At 40.7% G+C, this 17840-nt stretch overlaps 1 protein-coding gene across 5 annotated transcripts in view; it reads left to right on the top strand.

Annotated features, from left to right (window-relative positions):
- Nucleotides 1-17840, top strand: part of USP6NL (USP6 N-terminal like) — a 278511-nt gene that overhangs the window by 136476 nt on the left and 124195 nt on the right. For all 5 annotated transcript variants that reach the window (XM_073619484.1, XM_073619483.1, XM_073619480.1 and 2 more), the window contains one exon: nt 16597-16636. In XM_073619484.1, the coding sequence (XP_073475585.1) occupies nt 16597-16636 (40 nt within the window). The remainder of the gene's footprint in view (nt 1-16596; nt 16637-17840) is intronic.

Genomic DNA, 17840 nt, shown 5'->3' with positions numbered 1-17840 from the left:
GTGAGGTGGGCCCCCTTAGGAAGCAGCACCAAGAAGAAGAGGAGCACCAGCAGGGGACCCAAAAAGAGGAGGTTCGGGTTGCTCTGTGCAAAAACATTGTGCAAAGCCAGTATAACATGTTTGTTTAAAAAAAAATAAAAAATGAAGCTTTGCAATCAATTTAAGTTAACAATGTTTTTTTTTTTCTTTCTTTTTCTGTGTGTGTGTTCATTTGTTTAAAGCTTTTACTAGAAGCTTGTGAGTGACCTCCTCTTTAACATTGCTAAATATTGTGATTTGATTTAGTCACTCTGTTTTTCTAGGTTCCATATCATCTGCACATACTGTCTCTTAAGGACTGTATTTATACTTTAACTGCTGTATTAAAGCAATTCATATTTTTTTTCAGGCTATTAAAACCAATTTAAATCCTAAAATGCCTTCCTAAATGGCTTCATGTTTTACAGAAAGCTAGCATTCAAATTTATTTAAAATCACTTTTTTAGACTCTTAAGGACAGGCAATTTTCTTCCACAACCTCTACACTTTCGGGAAGCTGTTTCACTTTTCTCCTATTTTTCTAATGTTGCCTGAAGCACTCATAAAAATGTTTGTACTCCATATTAAATCTAGTCTCATATTTTATTTATTGGCTATTTCGATGTAAATTAAATGAGTAATTCCTCTGCAGAGACAGGCTGTCGTGTTTATTTTATGCTCTCCATTATACATTAAGGAAAAATATCTTGCTGACCAACACTAAGACGAAGTTAACGCTCCTCTCTGTGGCTCTTGTATAAATAGAATTTATTTATGCACCAAAAATATACCTTTTTGTACTTGGCAAAGTAGTGGTCACCCAAAAAATGGAAGTTTAAGGTAAACCTGTTAGCAGACTATGTACAGCAAAACATTTTGCTTCAGTTTACTCAATGTGACCTACATACTAAAATAAATAAGGGCAAAGGATTTTTCCATATGACTACAGGAAGAGTTTAAAGGAAAAAAAACATCTATCTATCTATCTATCTATGTGTGTGTGTGTATATATATATATATATATATATATATATATATATATATATATATATATATATATATATATACACACACACACAGTGCCTTGAAACCCCTTGAAGTTTTCCACATTTTGTCATGTTTCAACCAAAAACGTAAATGTACTTTATTGGGATTTTATGTGATAGACCAACACAAAGTGCCACATAATTGTGAAGTTGAAGGAAAATGATGAATGGTTTTCCAATTTCTTTAAAAATATCTGAAAAGTGTGGCGTGCATTTTTATTCAGCCCCCCCTACTCTGAATCTCCTAACTAAAATCTAGTGGAACTAATTTCCTTCAGAAGTCACCTAATTAGTAAATAGTGTCCACCTGTGTGTAGTTTAATCTCAGTATAAATAAAGCTGTTTTGTGAAGCCCTCAGAGGTATGTCAGAGAGCCTTAGTGAACAAACAGCATAATGAAGTCCAAGTAACACACCAGACAGGTCAGGGATAAAGTTATGGAGAAGTTTAAAGCAGGGTTAGGTTAGAATAAAACATCCCAAGCGTTGCACCTCTCACAGAGCATTGTTCAATCCATCATCTGAAAATGGAAAGAGTATGGCACAACTGCAAACCTATCAAGACATGGCCGTCCACCTAAACTGACAGGCCGGGCAAGGAGAGCATTAATCAGAGAAGCAGCCAAGAGGCCCATGGTACCTCTGGAGGAGCTGCAGAGATTCGCAGCTCAGGTGGGAGAATCTGTCCACAGGACAACTACTAGTCATGCACTCCACAAATCTGGCCTTTGCTAGAAGGTGCTCTGGTCAGATGAGATCAAAATTTAACTTTTTGGCCTAAAAGCAAAACGCTATGTGTGGCGGAAAACTAACACTGCGCATCACCCTGAACACACCATCCCCACCGTGAAACATGGTGGAGGCACCATCTGTTGTGGGGATGCTTTTCTTCAGCAGGAACAGCCAATGATCTTAGAAGAAAACCTGTTAGAATCTGCAGAAGACTTGAGACTGGGGCGGAGGTTCACCTTCCAGCAGGACAATGACCCTAAACATACAGCCAGAGCTACAATCGAATGGTTTAGAGCAAACGTATTCATGTGTTTCACGGCCCAGTCAAAGTCCAGACCTTAATCCAATCAAGAATCTGTGGCAAGACTTGCAAATTGCTGTTCACAGACACTCTCCATCCAATCTGACAGAGCTTGAGCTATTTTGCAAAAAAGAATTTGCAAAGATTTCACTCTAGATGTGCGAGTTCCATAAAAAAGACTTGCAGCTGCAATTGCAGCGAAAGGTGGTTCTACAAAGTATTGACTCGGGGGGCTGAATACAAATGCATGCCACACTTTTCAAATATTTATCTGTTAAAAAAAAATTGAAAACCATTTATCGTTTTCCTTCCACTTCACATTATAAAATAAAAAAAAATAAATAAAAATACGTTTTTTACGTTTTTGTTTGTTAAAAAAAAAAATGTGCAAAATGGTAGGATACTAGTTTAGGGCTATACATAGGTTTATGCTGCTCACAGGAGCGGGCTCCAACAACATGATCTCCTCCATGCAGGGTGCTCGTCTAGTCGCAGCTGTGACAATCGGAGGAAAGGAAATCTGGATAGCTGCACACCAATGCTGAGATCCATAAAGCCTTTATTTGTGTAAAAACATCAAGAGCAAAACCAGTACAAGCAGGGGAGGAACGACTAACGCGTTTCACACACAAACTGTGCTTTGTCAAAGCCTAGGCAATGTTGATGTAAAAATAAAGGCCAAAGAGCATAGATGCTTTTCACTGATACAGCATGGAAACTGCTGATCATTAGAGGAGTGAGTGCGGCAACCTGCTCTATCCAAGCATAATGCTGTAATAATGCATCTAGATTTTGCTGTAATAGCATCACACCTGCCCTTTTAAATTCTCCTGTGCCATTTTTTATTTTTGCATGTTTTTTTTTTTTTCTCTAAAACTTCCCCTTCTTTACAAGACCCATTTATTTTTGCCTCAGTTACTTTACCACAGGAGCTAAAAAATTATTTTCAGCGTTGGAGGAGGAATCCAAGAGGATGCCCTACTATTACTTCTACTGACAGCCCTGCTGGACAACACTATGCTGTCAATCACAATGCTTCTGGGCATCGCCTAACATTGACATGCAGTGAGGAGGGTGGTTCTCAGTTGTGACAACACTAATAACCATTTTTCCTCAAACTACTTAAGCATACAGCCCTGTAACCCTAGCGGCTGCAGTGACAGATGCATAGGTGACAGCGTTTAAGGCTTCATTCACACTAGTGCGACTCTGAGTGCATCTTTGGAGTGCCACTTTGAGGCAACTTGCATGCAACTTTACACTCTGGCACTTAAGACACAAGAAAGTCTCATTAAAGTAGTGCTGGGACCCTTTCAAAGTCGTTGCGACTAAGTCGCACAGATTGGAATGGGTGACAATTCTAATCAACGGGCTGCGACTTGTCATGCAACTTTGTGTCCAGAGTTGCATGACAAATCACCCTAGTGTGAACGGAATAGATGTCAATTCAGGAGAATTAGCATAGTCATCCTGCCAGCAATAGTACCCCTCAGTAGTGTTGTTCTCAGATATTTGCTGAATGTTTTAAGTAAGCAATTATATTTAGGGGTTCACCGAATGGAAGTTTTGGTGCCGAAACTGAAAATGCAGGATGCACTTTGAAAACCAAAACCGACATTTTTTAAAAAATATTTATATTTTTATATATAATTGCATTGTTTTCAACTTTTTAATACCATCAATTTAAATTAATATGAATTTATTGTTGGCCATTATTGATACCTTTAGTGCATGAAAAGCTAATGAAAAATGCAGTCTCTAACCATCTCTTGTATCATGTCCTCAGTCTCTAACCATCTCTTGTATCATGACTGCAATCTCTTATTTACTAATTATTTAAACACACTGCTAATAGTATTAGCAAAATTTCCATTTGGTGCCCTTCTAGCAGACATGATACAGGAGATGGTCAGAGACTGCAGACGTTTCAAGAGATCAATGCACCCCCCCCCCCCCCCCCCCTTGTGCCTGTCAGACCCTGCCTGTCAGGCGCAGCGTCACCAGTGCCCGGATCATAGCGTCGATCTCTCGCTGTGTCGCAGAGCTGGATTTGAATTGCCTGGACCGGGCGGCCGCAATAACAATGTCCCACCTCCTGTGATACATCACACTGATCCAATGTCCCGGCATTGGACCAGTGGGCCATCTATCGCAGGAGGGAGGACATTTTTACTGAGGCCGCCCGGACAATTCAGCTCCGTGACGCAGGGAGATCGCCGCTCTGCGTGAGGAGAAGGGAGGGGAGGACTCTGGCTGAGCCACCAGGATGACACCCCCACAATATGTGGCAACCGGGGTGGTGCGCCTCCTTTTCGGTGACATTATCGGCACCTTTTTTTTCGGCCGAATGCCAAAATGCCAGTTCGGTGGCCGAGGTTTTGGTGCACCTCTATTTACATTCTTAGTATGAGCTTGTATATTTAGATTTATTTCTTGGCCTGTAGATCTACTTTACAGCATTATGATTAATTATGTTCTTTGACAAAGAAGAAAAAGGCAACTTTTATGTTTTTTGTTGGTGAACAACAACTTCTACCATATCCTGATCACTACTTTACTAACTTAGTACTGTAAGTGCTGGAAAGAATAGAATGCAAAAGTATAGTTTAAACTTATCTTGACAACCAGCTTTATCAGATGAAACCTGGGGGGTTGTACAAGGTAACTGCTCCACTTTCGTTCATTTTTATAAAAGGTTGTATACGCATAGTATAGATAAAAAAACGTGTTTAAAAAAAAAAAAGAACAGTTTCTTAACCACTTCAATTCTGGTCATTTTCACCCCCTTCCTGTCCAGGCCAATTTTCAGCTTTCAGCGTTTTTACACTTTCAATGACAATTGCGCAGTCATGCAATGCTGTACCCAAACAAAATTTTTATCATTTTTTTTTGAGACAGAGCTTTCGAGGCGCTGATTGGCATCACTGGTGGGCATCACTAGTGGGCACTGGCAGGCATCACTGATTGGACTGCACTGATAATCAATGCTCAAATCTTTTTGTAGTTATGTGTGTGTGTATATGTATATATATATATATATCTCCCTGTATGGACAGCCCCAGAATAAGTTCTTACATCAACTAATAAAAGTAGTCAAAGTATCCTAGGTACCTATTTCACTAGTGTGTTATTTTGCAGCTTGTCAATCATTAGATGTGGCTGCATCAGTTTTCTTTTCTTTGACTTTTTTCCCTTTGTTTTCACCTGGTGGCCAGTAACACACCTCCTGTATTAGTGAGACAACTCTGGAGGAATGAGAACAGGAGAAACAGCAGACAGCAGCATTGTCAGTTAGGAGGGGAGGGTAGTGTTAACAGATTTAGATACGCTAACAAATTTAAGCCAAGCTCTGGCTCACACTTTATAATCAGTTACAGCAAACATCTTTTTTTTCCTTTTGGAATAAAGGTTTTGCATGAATAAATAAAAGCTGCATTTTAATCACTCCTGCCAGTGTTAAATGGTATATCTCAACCATGTAAATTGATACATTCTGCTGGAGAGCTTGTGCTGTGAAAAACAGACTTGCTGGCTGGATTATCAGATGCACATAGAAGAAAGTGAGCCTCAGGCTAGGTTCACACTGCTGCAGTGCGAATTTACCACGATTTTACCGCGAATTTACCGCGATTTTACCGCGATTTTACCGCGAATTTCAGGAATTGGATATAGCTGCGATTGATAGTCTAGCCAATGGAATCATAATGTAAAAAAAAAAAGGGTCTTAACTTCCTGTGTACTTCCTGGTTTTTGTGGAGAGTAGTGTGGTGGAATTCGCACATATGTGAACCAATCAATGCGATTCAAGAACGATTTACATTGATGTCTATGGAGACTAAATTCGCAACGCAACGCAGTAAACTCGCACAGGACCTTTTTTTCACGCAGGTTATATTCGCAACGCGTCGATGTGAACGGCACTAATGTTAATCTATGTAATTTAAATGACTTACGAATTTGAGCGATCGCAACGGCTCAAATTCGCAATAGAATTCGCAGCAGTGTGAACCTAGCCTCAAACAGGAAACTAATGAAGCCATCACATTTAAGAATTGATAAACTGCAGTATAATAAAGGTTTGCTTTTTGGTTTAATACTGCTTTTAAGTGTGGCCCATAGATTAAGGTGCAACCGAATTTATGGCCAATCCTTGGATTTGAGTTTGAGGTGACTGGTCTTTACTGAATATACATAATGGGGGTTATTTACGAAAGACAAATCCACTTTGCACTACTAGTGCAAACTACAAGTGCAAAGTGCACTTGAAATTGCACTTGGAAGTGCAGTCGCTGTAAATCTAAGGGATAGATTTGAAATGAGGGGAAGCTCTGCTGATTTTATCATACAATCATGTGCAAGCTAAAATGCTGTTTTTTATCTTCCTTGCATGTCCCCCTCGGATCTACAGTGACTGCACTTCCAAGTGCACTTTCAGTGCAATTTTATAGTGCACTTGTAGTTTGCACTTGTAGTTTGCACTTGTAGTTTGCACTTGTAGTGCAAAGTGGATTTGCCTTTAGTAAATAACCCCCACGGTCTCTGTTAAAGGGAACACTCCCAGCTTCTGAAATAATGAGAGCGCATTTAGCAGTCAGTCTGGTTTGTGGCACAGCAGGAAAATGTGTAAAGTTTGAGTCAGAGCTGAAATTCAGGCCCCAGTTAGAGAGTGCAGCTTGGAAGAGGCAGGCATTTAATGCTGCTGGAATATCCCTTTGATCAGTTTGAGGGCAGTTTGGATGCACAGCCTGAAAATCGTCATAAACCCTGAACCTAAATTCCATTAAAGTCAAAGGTAAGGGAATTCAGGTGGACTGTACACGTTTCTAAATAATCGATTCCTGGAGGTGGTAATTTAATTTTGCTGCCGAGAATCCTGGGTGACATTATGGACAAAATTTGGTCAGTGATGTCTTCTGGTATTCCTGGTCATAAATTAAAATTCTCCTAGCCTGGAATCTGTAATTTATTGATGGGATTCTCAGCATGTACAGGTCAGTGGGTGACAAGTCAGTGTGATTTCCATGGAATTACATTGGTGGATGCTGTGATTGATGCTGGATTCACTTTTAAAGACTATAATAAACTTTTTGCAATCAAGTTTATAAAGTTTTATGCAAAAATAAAACATACATGTAACAGAAATATAGGAAACAATAGAAGGTGCATTGAAGACATTCTGTGTAAACAATACAATAAGAGCCCTTGCACACTGGGGCGGTTTGCAGGCGCTATTGCGCTAATAATAGCGCCTGCAAACCGCCCCGAAAGTGCCGCTGCATGTATTCCTGTGTGAAAGCCCCGAGGGCTTGCACACTGGAGCGATGCGCTGGCAGGACGGTAATAAAAGTCCTGCTAGCAGCATCTTCGGAGCGGTGAAGGAGCGGTGTGTATACCGCTCCTTTACCGCTCCTGCCCATTGAAATCAATGGGACGGCGCGGCTATACCGCCGGCAATGCGCCTCTGCAGAGGCGCTTTGCGGTGGTTTTTAACCCTTTCTCGGCCGCTAGCGGGGGGTAAAACCGCCCCGCTAGCGGCCGCATACCGACGGTAAAACGCCGCTATTAATAGCGGCGTTTTACCGCCGACGCCGCCCCCGCCCCAGTGTGAAAGGGCTCTAACTGTATGAAGTTCCATGGAAGTACATAAAGGTTATTATACAAGTGCATAAAAAGTCACATTATTAATGCAAAATATGTATCTTAATAAAGATCCTGTAATAAAAGTTGCTTTCAAACCTTAAAATTGTGTTTTAGTTTCTCATGGATTTAATGGTCATGTATGAAAGGTACTACTGTGCTCACAGGCGGGAAAGTATTCTACAGGATAGCCATGACAAGGGGACTGGGTCTGAAAGAGCGGACACTTTTCAAGGGCATGGTCCCATGAGGATATAATAGAGATATTTTCCTTGGATCATGAGGAAGTTTTTTTGTTTTTCCAGGGGAAGGCTCTTAGATTACCAGATAGTATATGTTTCTCCAAATCTTTTCTTATTCAGAAATCAATCCATGATCCTTGTGAGGGTTGTGGCATGTAGATGAAAAATTAGGCCAGGGAATCCTAGATGACTTGAGATTCCAAAAAGAAGTCCCATATAGAAGTCTTGATAGATTTAAATTAGGATGATTGGTATTATGCTAGTAGGGTGCAGAAAAAGTAAAGCATCCTGGATGAGATGTCCATTTTGATAATGCTTCGTAGCCAGGAAAAATAAAGTTTATTTTATGACTGAAGGCATTTAGAATAGTCTATTGAGGTGGGCAATAAATTACCTTAGCCAGTGTGTTAGGAGTCCATCAGGGGATATTGACCCCTAAATATTTATTTGAGGAAGAAGGTTTGTAGCTGTGTGATTTATTGGGGGCAGAGATCTGTTCCTGCTGGCCCTTTAAGGGGTTTGGCATTCCGGCAGGCAGGGTGGGGCTTGTGACCGCTGTGATTGGCTGTCACGGCGGTCACATGATCGTAAAACTCCCAATCATGAGCTTTTCGTGAGCCAATGGTCACTGTGTCGGGAGCGCACGGGGCTCGTGCTCTCCACACAGCTCTATTGTCGCTAATGCACGTTAACATGCAGCCAATCCTGGCCACCGAGAGACCGCATGTTTGCGTGCCCTCGGTGCCTAGGGGTTAATTTTAAAGCTGCATAAAAAGCCAACGTGCTCAAATTCTTAAAAAGTGATAAAGATCATCAACCTAGATCAACAATTGGACACAGGTGCTTTGAGTATATAATTATGTGTGCTGTGTGGCTTTTAGCTCATTTATTTTCTTCTTTCTGCTAAATACAGTGCTGTTCAATTTGAGCTTTTCAGAATCAAATGTGCAATGTTTGGGACAAAATTACCATTTTCCAGACCAAACAGGAAACCTAGTGGTCGGTAAAGGTACACAGAGGAAATTATACTGTATTAATAAAAAATAATGGTTTAGAGGAGCACGAATGGAAATTTTGGTGCTGAAACCAAAAATTCATGATGCACTTGGCAGAAACTGAAGAGGACAGTTAAAAAAAAAAAAAAAAAAATTATATATTTTTTTAATAAATAATTGTATTACCGTATATACTCGAATATGAGCCAAGGCACCTCATTTTACCCCAAAAAACTGGGAAAATGTATTGACTCGGCTATAAGCCTGGGGTGGGAAATGCAGTAGCTCCTGCCCATTGCCCATCTGCAGCCTCACTGGGCCCATCTGCAGCCTCACTGGGCCCATCTGCAGCCTCACTGGGCCCATCTGCAGCCTCACTGGGCCCATCTGCAGCCTCACTGTGCCCACCTGTACCTTTGATTACAAATAGCGGGTGTCTCCTGCTGTGTCATGCAACCACTGTAACAGAGCCCCACCTCCTCCTCCATGATAGACGGAACACTGGTTCAGTTTCCCAGCATTGTATCAGTGTTCAGTGTTCCGTCTATCATGGACAAGGAGGAGGCGGGGCTTTGTTACAGTGGACGGCCGCTGAAAAGTTAAGACTGCATGACACAGCGGGAGACCCTCACTGGAGTATAAGCCGAGGGGGGCTTTTTCAGCATAAAAAATTTGCTGAAAAAGTCAGCTTGTACTTGAGTATATACGGTATGTTTAACTTTTTAATTATTATGAACTTAAATTCTATGTTTTGGCTGCCGACATGTCGGTGCTTCTCCATAATGGTGTTCATCTCTGTTTTGAAGTTCCCATTTAAGATCTCAAGATTTCTAGTTCCGATGGCACTGAGAATCCTTAAACCCTAGCAAAATAAATAATACTTTCAGATATTCCTCATAATTTAGGCAGTTTAATACTTTTTTATGTCTTGATTATTGTTTAGTTGCACCTAAAAGGCAGACTTTTGAGCCTAATGGTTAATCCACTCCTCCAATCTTCTCCAATTCTTCTGATACAGACATTTTGCCACAATTTGTCTGTGCAAGACTTCCAGCCATTGGTGATGTTTAGGGTTCTGTAACTTGCTTAAAGCGGTATTCAACCCAAAACCAAGAATGTAATATTACAGCTTAGCAACCATTAGTAGTATCTGTATTCGTTTTTATTTTTCTAGGCATTTTCCCCTGGTCATCTAGCCAGATTTTGGACAGCAGCATTGTCAGTCTGAGTGGAGGGAAGTGGAGTATTATAGGTACTAGCAGATTTAAATACACTAACAATTTTGAAGCTGAACTACAGCTGACACTTTATAATTAGTTACAGCAAACCTTTTTTGTTCCTTTTGGGTATAAAAGTTTTACAGAAATAAAAGCTGATAATTTTAAGCACCCCCTGTCAGTGTTAAATTGTGTGTCTGATCCATATAACTGCAAGAGAGCTTTTCATTTGAAAAACAGACTTACTGGTTGGATCACCAGATGAAAAAAGAATAAAGTAGGCCAAAAAAGGGAAGCTAAATGCAGCCATTACATCCAAGAATTGATACGCTGCCATACAGTGCCTCTGGAAAGTATTCACAGTGCTTCACTTTTTCCACATTTTGTTATGTTACAGCCTTATTCCAAAATGTATTAAATTCATTTTTTTCCTCACAATTCTACAAACAATACCCCATAATGACAACGTGAAAGAAGTTTATTTGAAATCTTTGCAAATTTATTAAAAATAAAAAAGGAAAAAAAATCACATGTACACAAGTATTCACAGCCTTTGCCATAACACTCAAAATTGTGCTCAGGTGCATCCTGTTTCCACTGATCATCCTTGATGTTTCTACAACTTGATTGGCGTCCACCTGTGGTAAATTCAGTTGATTGGACATGATTTGGAAAGGCACACACCTGTCTATATAAGGTCCCACAGTTAGTGTATGTCAGAGTACAAACCAAGCCAGAAAGTCCAAGGAATTTTCTGTAGACCTCCAAGATAGGATTGTATCGAGGAACGATCTGGGAAAGGATACAGAAAAATATCTGAAGTATTGAAGGGCCCAATGAGCACAGTGGCCTCCATCATCCGTAAATGGAAGAAGTTTGGAACCAATAAGATGCCTAGAGCGGGCTGCCCAGCCAAACAGTGATTGGGGAGAAGGGCCTTAGTGAGGTGACCAGTAATCCGATGGTCTTTCTGACAGAGCTCCAGCGTTTCTCTGTGGAGAGAGGAGAACCTACCAGAAGAACAACCATCTGTGTAGCATCCACCAATCAGGCCTGTATGGTAAAGTGGCCAGACGGAAGCCACTCCTCAGGAAAAGGCGCATAACAGCCTGCTTGGAGTTTACCAAAAGGCACCTGAAAGACTCTCAGACCATGAGAAACAAAGTTCTCTGGTCTGATGAGACAAAGATTGAACTCTTTTGCCTGAATGGCAAGCGTCATGTCTGGAGGAAACCAGGTACCGCTCATCACCTGGCCAATACCATCCCTACAGTGAAGTGTGGTGGCAGCATCATGCTGTGGGTATGTTTTTCAGCGACAGGAACTGGGAGACTAGTCAGGATCGAGTGAAAGATGAATGCAGCAATGTACAGAGACATCCTTGAGGATAACCTGCTCCAGAGTGCTCTGAACCTCAGACTGAAGCGAAGATTCATCTTCCAACAAGACAACGGCACACAGCCAAGATAACAAAGGTGGCTACAGGACAACTCTGTGAATGTCCTTGAGTGGCCTATGCGGAGCCCAGACTTGAACAGGATTGAACATCTCTGGAGAGATCGGGAAATGGCTGTGCACCACCAATCCCCATCCAACCTGATGGAGCTTAAGAGGTCCTGCAAAGAAGAATGGGAGAAACTGACCAAAAATAGGTGTGTCAAGCTTGTAGCATCATACTCGGGGAAAAAAACTTGAGACTGTATTTGGTGCCAAAGGTACTTCAACAAAGTATTGCGCAAAGGCTGTGAATACTTTTTATGTACATGGGATTTTTTTTTTTTTTTTATAAATCTGAAGAGCCTTCAAACAAACATCTTTCATGTTGTCATTATGGGATATTGTTTGTAGAATTTTGAGGAAAAAAATTAATTTAATCCATTTTGGAATAAGGCTGTAACATAACAAAATGTGGGAAAAAGTGAAGCGCTGTGAAAACTTTCTAGATGCACTGTATAATGTTTGCTTTTGGGTTTATTACTGCTTTAACAATAAACTAAACATATCTTGCAGTGGTCCTCTTTTTTTGTTAAAACCATATTTATTATGAGATTTTTAAATTGGATCAGAGCCCAGTAGCCAAGCACACTTCAGAAATTGTTCTGTTAAATATACCCCTACCCAAAATCAGCGTAATCACCAATGAGATGCAGGTCTTCTCATTAATAGTTGAAATGTCTCTTGTGTGTTGTTAATAACAATTTGTTTTGTCTGTTTCTGGAACAGTCAAGGAACCTGGTAATTTAATACAGTCTATGCTAAACCCAAGTCCCAGTCTTTTGAAAAAAATAAATTGCAAAGTCACTTCACCATCTGCAGACGAGAGTGGTTTGGCATTGTCAGCGTTCTCTCAGCTCATTTAAATAAAAATAACATATAATGCTGGAGTCTGTTCTCCACTCCAGGAAAGCTTAAAAGTTGAACTAATTTAACTGATTCATTGACAGCTGTTACTATAGCATATACTACCTAAATGTCTCAAAATAAACCTACTTTTTTTTTTTTATTATTAATGTTATTTTTTTTTAAATAACAATATTTATTTGTTTGTAAACTAATGAGCTATACAGTTGAAGAGTGTATCTGAAACACTTGAGCATAGAGGAAGTTACCTGCTGAAAAAGTTACCTGTGGGAAATAATTAGAACCCTCCTTTTTATTTATTTTTTTTTTCTCCACTGCCTGGATCTCCATTGTACCTGTTTTCCACCTTTCACACCATGACCAAAAAGCATACAAAAAAAGATGGAACCAAAAGTGCTTCTTTTGCTGTCTATTCGCTTGTTGAAGACCCTCCACTTACGTCCTGGTCTGGTGAACAAATGGCAAAAATAAATCTCTGTAATTAAATCTTGGCAGAAAAAAACCCCCCAAAAAATGTATAGAATTTATAGCCTTTTCCCACTCTATCCAAAACCTAAAAGAAAAAGTATGGGCTGAAGTTGGGCTCTAATGATGTAACGACTTGCTTTCATGTGGTTTTTCAGTACACTTTCAGACATGTGGCAACACTGATGGTACCCATCATTCTTCGCTACCTGTCACACACTGATGAACATTTCAGTTCTTCTTTTTATTTTTGTGGTACTGGTTTGGAATAGTTTTGAAACAAAAAAAATCAACAAAAATATACAAGATTAAATCCCTAGTACACACTATCTGTTTTCCTTTCATTCATCCCAGTGGGCAGAGCAAAAAAATGAAAAAAAAAACTGAAGCGCTCTGGAGGAGATCCTGTATTAACAATCTTGTTAGTCCAGCTAAGCTATTGTGTTCTGCCAGAACACACCGGTCAGCTCTCTCAGCCATTGGCCATCCATCCAAAGTGTGAGAAATTCCTGGTTGTCACCAGAATTAGTATCTCTATTAGAAAAATTCTTTCACACTCTGTGAAAATGGTGACCGGGACTAATCTAGAGGGTGAATCTCCCTAATGGGGCACAGACCGCAATAAAAACCTGACAGATATTCTAATCCCTCTCCACTCTATCCAAAATTAAATAAAGGTTTGCCGTTAAGGTTTACACACAAAATGAGTAAGCAGAGTCAAAGATAACTAATGAAAGTATAACTAAAGGCAACATTGTTTTGTTTTTGTATAGAGTGGATAGGTTTTAGATTTTAAAATTTAGAACACCTTTAGGCACAGGGAAATTTCACCTTTTCTATTAGTCCTGTTTACTGTTATCACCAAGAGTAAAAGAAAAAAATCCCAAATGTTCAGTTGTTACAGAACATGAATAGAAGGGAAATCTTCCAATGGAGATACTAGTTCTGGTGACAACCAGGGATACCCTCACTTTGGAGGAATCTCCTCTCACATCCTGTTTTGACTATGGGACAGGAAATAAAGGAAATATCCTCAATGGGACACGGGTGGAAAAATAAAGGATAAAAACTGATAGGGGTTATACCCCTCCCTCATCCATTAAAAAAAAAGCTTTCCCTTTAATTCTATAAATTTGTCAGAATCAAAATTTTCTTGATGCGCTCTAAGTTTAGTAAAACTGTAAATAAAAATAGGTACACAGGACATTACTTACCATCGATGTAATGTGTCCCTTGCGCTGCTGTCTCATGGTTTAGGTCAGTGGTCTCCAATCTGCGGCCTGATGGCTGGATGCAGCCCTTTGCTTAGCTTGGCCCTTGGGGCACTATTCCTCCCACTGACATTAACAATGTGGCATAATTCCTGCCACTGACATGAAAGTGGGGCTCTATTCCTAACACTGACACCAATGATGGGGCACTATTCCTCCCACTGACATCAAAGATGAGGCACTATTCCTCCCACTGACACCAGTAATGGGGCATTACAGATGCCAGGACATTTTGTACTCTTATTGGCCACAGTCCGGCCTCTCTAAAGTCTGAATGATAATAGGCTGGCCCTTTGTTTTAGAATGTTTGGAGACCCCTGGTTTAGGTGAATACATCCTTCTCTGATGCCCCCACTCCTATAATCCTCCAGTGCGGCGAGGGTTAGTAGAACTAAGGGGCTCACAGGCTCTCGGCAAGAGAGCCAACTATGCCTGCCCTTTCCTCCCACCTCCTCTATTCATGTAAGCCATACTTACAGCTTATATGATTGGAACATGGTCTATAAATGGAGGAGGCAGACCTGTGTGGGATCTGTGAATGGAAGAGCATGGTGGAAAGGGCAGATATAGTCAGGCACTCCTAATGAGCCTGACACAACTCCCTCAGTTCCCATGCCACACTTGAAGATGGCAAGTGTGGGATCGGAGGAGGAACCAGCAGCACAAGGGACACACCACACTGATGGTAAGTAATATCCCTTGTACTTATTTATTTTATTTTTTTTAAAACTAAACTTAGGCTTTTTATTTGGCTTTCTATTATGTTTGGTGTTGTGTGTGTGCTGTGTTGTCTTGATCCTACAATTCTTTCCGATCAGCCATAACATTCTGTCCTCCCCCCCCATAACCGCCTAAAATTGTGTAGGTTCCACTTTTGCTGCCAAAACAGTCCTGACCCATCAAGGCATGGACACAACTAGACCTCCAAAGTTATGCTGTGGTGTCTGGCACCAAACCGTCAGTAGCAGATCTTTTAAAGTGATATAAAAGTCTCTTTAAAAAAAAAAAAAAATTACATGGTTTACTCACCTGCTCCGTGCAGTGGTTTTGCACAGTGAAGCCCCGATCCTCCTCTTCTCAGGTCCCTCTCTGGTGCTTCTGGCCCCTCCCTTCTGCTGAGTGCCCCCAGAGCAAGCAGCTTGCAATGGGGGACACCTGAGCAAACTCACTCCCGAGCTGCGGCTCTGCGTGTCTGTTAATACACAGAGCCACGGTTCGGCCCTGCCCCTTCTATCTCCTTATTGGCTTAGTGGCTGTGATTGACAGCCAATGCAGTGTCCCCTGAGAGCCAGGGCACTTGTGCACAACGCTGGATTGAGATGGGGCTCGAGATTGAGGGAGAGGGGGGTGCTGAACACAGGTTTTTTTACCTTCATGCAAGGAATGCATGAAGGTATAAAACCTTGAACCTCTATAACCAATTTAAGTCACACTCTCTTTGCCAGCTTGCCTTCTTCCCATACTGCATCCTGGTGCCATCTCTTCCCCAGGTAAGAGATGCAAACGCACCCGTCCATCCACCTGATGTGAATAAAAACATGATTCATAAGACCAGAACACCTTCTTGCATTGCTCCATGGTCCAGTTCTGATGCTCACGTGCCCTTTGTAGGCACATTTGGCTGTGGACATGGGTCAGCATGGGCACCATGGAGGCTACGCAGCCCCATACGCAACAAACTGCAATCGAATCAGCATTAACTTTTTAAGCAATTTGTGCTACAGTGGCTCTTCAATTGGATCAGATTACAGGGGGCAGCCTTTGCTCCCCACAGCATCAGTGAGCCCTGGCCGCCCATGACCCTGTCGAAGGTTCACTGTTTTTCCTTCTTTCTTTCCTTGGGCTATTTTTGGTAGGACCTAAAGATTGCAGACCAGGAGCTTCTTCAGATAGCAGCTTTGGAGTTGCTCTGACCCTGTCATCTAGCCATTACAATTTGATCCTCCTCAAATCGTTAAACTTGCCCAATTTTTCTGCTTTCAACACATCAACTTCGGGGACAACGTGTTCATTTGCTGCCTAATGCATCCCACCAATTTTCAGATGGCATTGTCACAAGATAATCAATGTTATTCACTTTACCTGTCAGTGGTCTTAATGTTATGGCTGATCTTTGTGTAACTTCTTTTTCGTGACTGTTCATGGCTGCAGAATCTTCAGGGATCAGTTTGGTATAATGCTTTTTTTCTATTCTATCATGGGTTTGCAGTGAACACATTTGCCTGTACTTCTACTGCCTCTAACAGGATGAGAAATGTGAAGCATCTCCTTTAGCATCTTTCTTAACAAATGTCCTTTTCTCTCCTATACAGTGAAGAAGAACTACCATTTCACGATGAAGCAATAGAAAAGGTATACTTTTTACGATTTGTATTTATTCTTACAATGTTTTTTTTTTGGGGGGGGGGATTTAGTTACAAGCCTGTTTCAGTATGTAACTTCACAAACTTCCTGATTGCTTGGTCTTTGATTTTGAAATATGGTTCTAAACAAATCATCAAACTCTAACACTAGGATCACACCTATGCCTTTTGTGGCGCATTTTCAGTTTTGGAGAAACACACTACAGTCCATTTAAAATGATTTCCTTATGGGTCATGTTCCCATCTGTGCATTTTCAACCTGTGCATTTTTTGGAAAGGGTCAGGAACTTTTTTGCCTGTAGCAAGTTGCGTTTTTGATCCCATAGACCTTAACAGGAATGCAGCAGAAATGCATAAAAATCGGTTTTTCGGTTTTTGCAGATTCTTCTACATGACAACACCTCCCAAAAATGCAAAATTCCTCAAAAAGGCATGTAAAAAAAAAAAAGGAAAATGCATCGGCAAAACGCATCAACCGCAATCCACGTAGGTGTGAACCTAAGCTTGGGCTTCATTCACACGGCTGTAAAAATGCATATACAAGTGTTTTTTTTAATTATGGATCTGAATACAACTGCATTGTTTTCAAAAGAGCCATTCACACAGGTGCTTAAACATGCTCTGCATTTAGTCCTCTAAGGCTTTATTCACACAGCTGTAAAAAATAAATAAATAAATAAATAAAAGGCATAGGGTCCTTTAAATTGGGCGTTCAGTTTTTTAGTTCAGTTCTTTTTTGGTAGAAAAACGGATACGGATGTCAATTTTTACATCAGTTTTTTTACAAAAAAAAGTGACTGAACTGAATTAAAAAACTGAACTCCCATGTTTTTGGGTGAAAAACGAATGTCAGCGGATCGGATGTAAGCTGATGTTGTCCGCTAATATCCGTTTTTTCATCCGTTCCGTTTTTTAAATGGAAGAAAAATTAGGGTTTTCTTCCATCTCAAAAAAACGGAACTTAACGGAGGCGGATGTCAGCGGTTGATCATCCGCTAACGTCCGCTAACCCATAGACATACATGTATGTCAGTTTTTCATCCGCCAATGGATGGAGGAAAAATGAACATATGGAACACCCGTGTGAAAGGACCCTTTATACAAGTGTTTTTTACATGTGCATTTTCAGCTTGTAAAACGCTCATCTGAAAAGTTCCAAAATGCCCCAACAAGCAAAATCGCATTCATTTCAA

The sequence above is a fragment of the Aquarana catesbeiana genome, linkage group LG03, assembly GCF_042186555.1.
Source record: "Aquarana catesbeiana isolate 2022-GZ linkage group LG03, ASM4218655v1, whole genome shotgun sequence".
NCBI lineage: Eukaryota > Metazoa > Chordata > Amphibia > Anura > Ranidae > Aquarana > Aquarana catesbeiana.
This window is presented reverse-complemented; position numbering and strand designations above follow the sequence as displayed.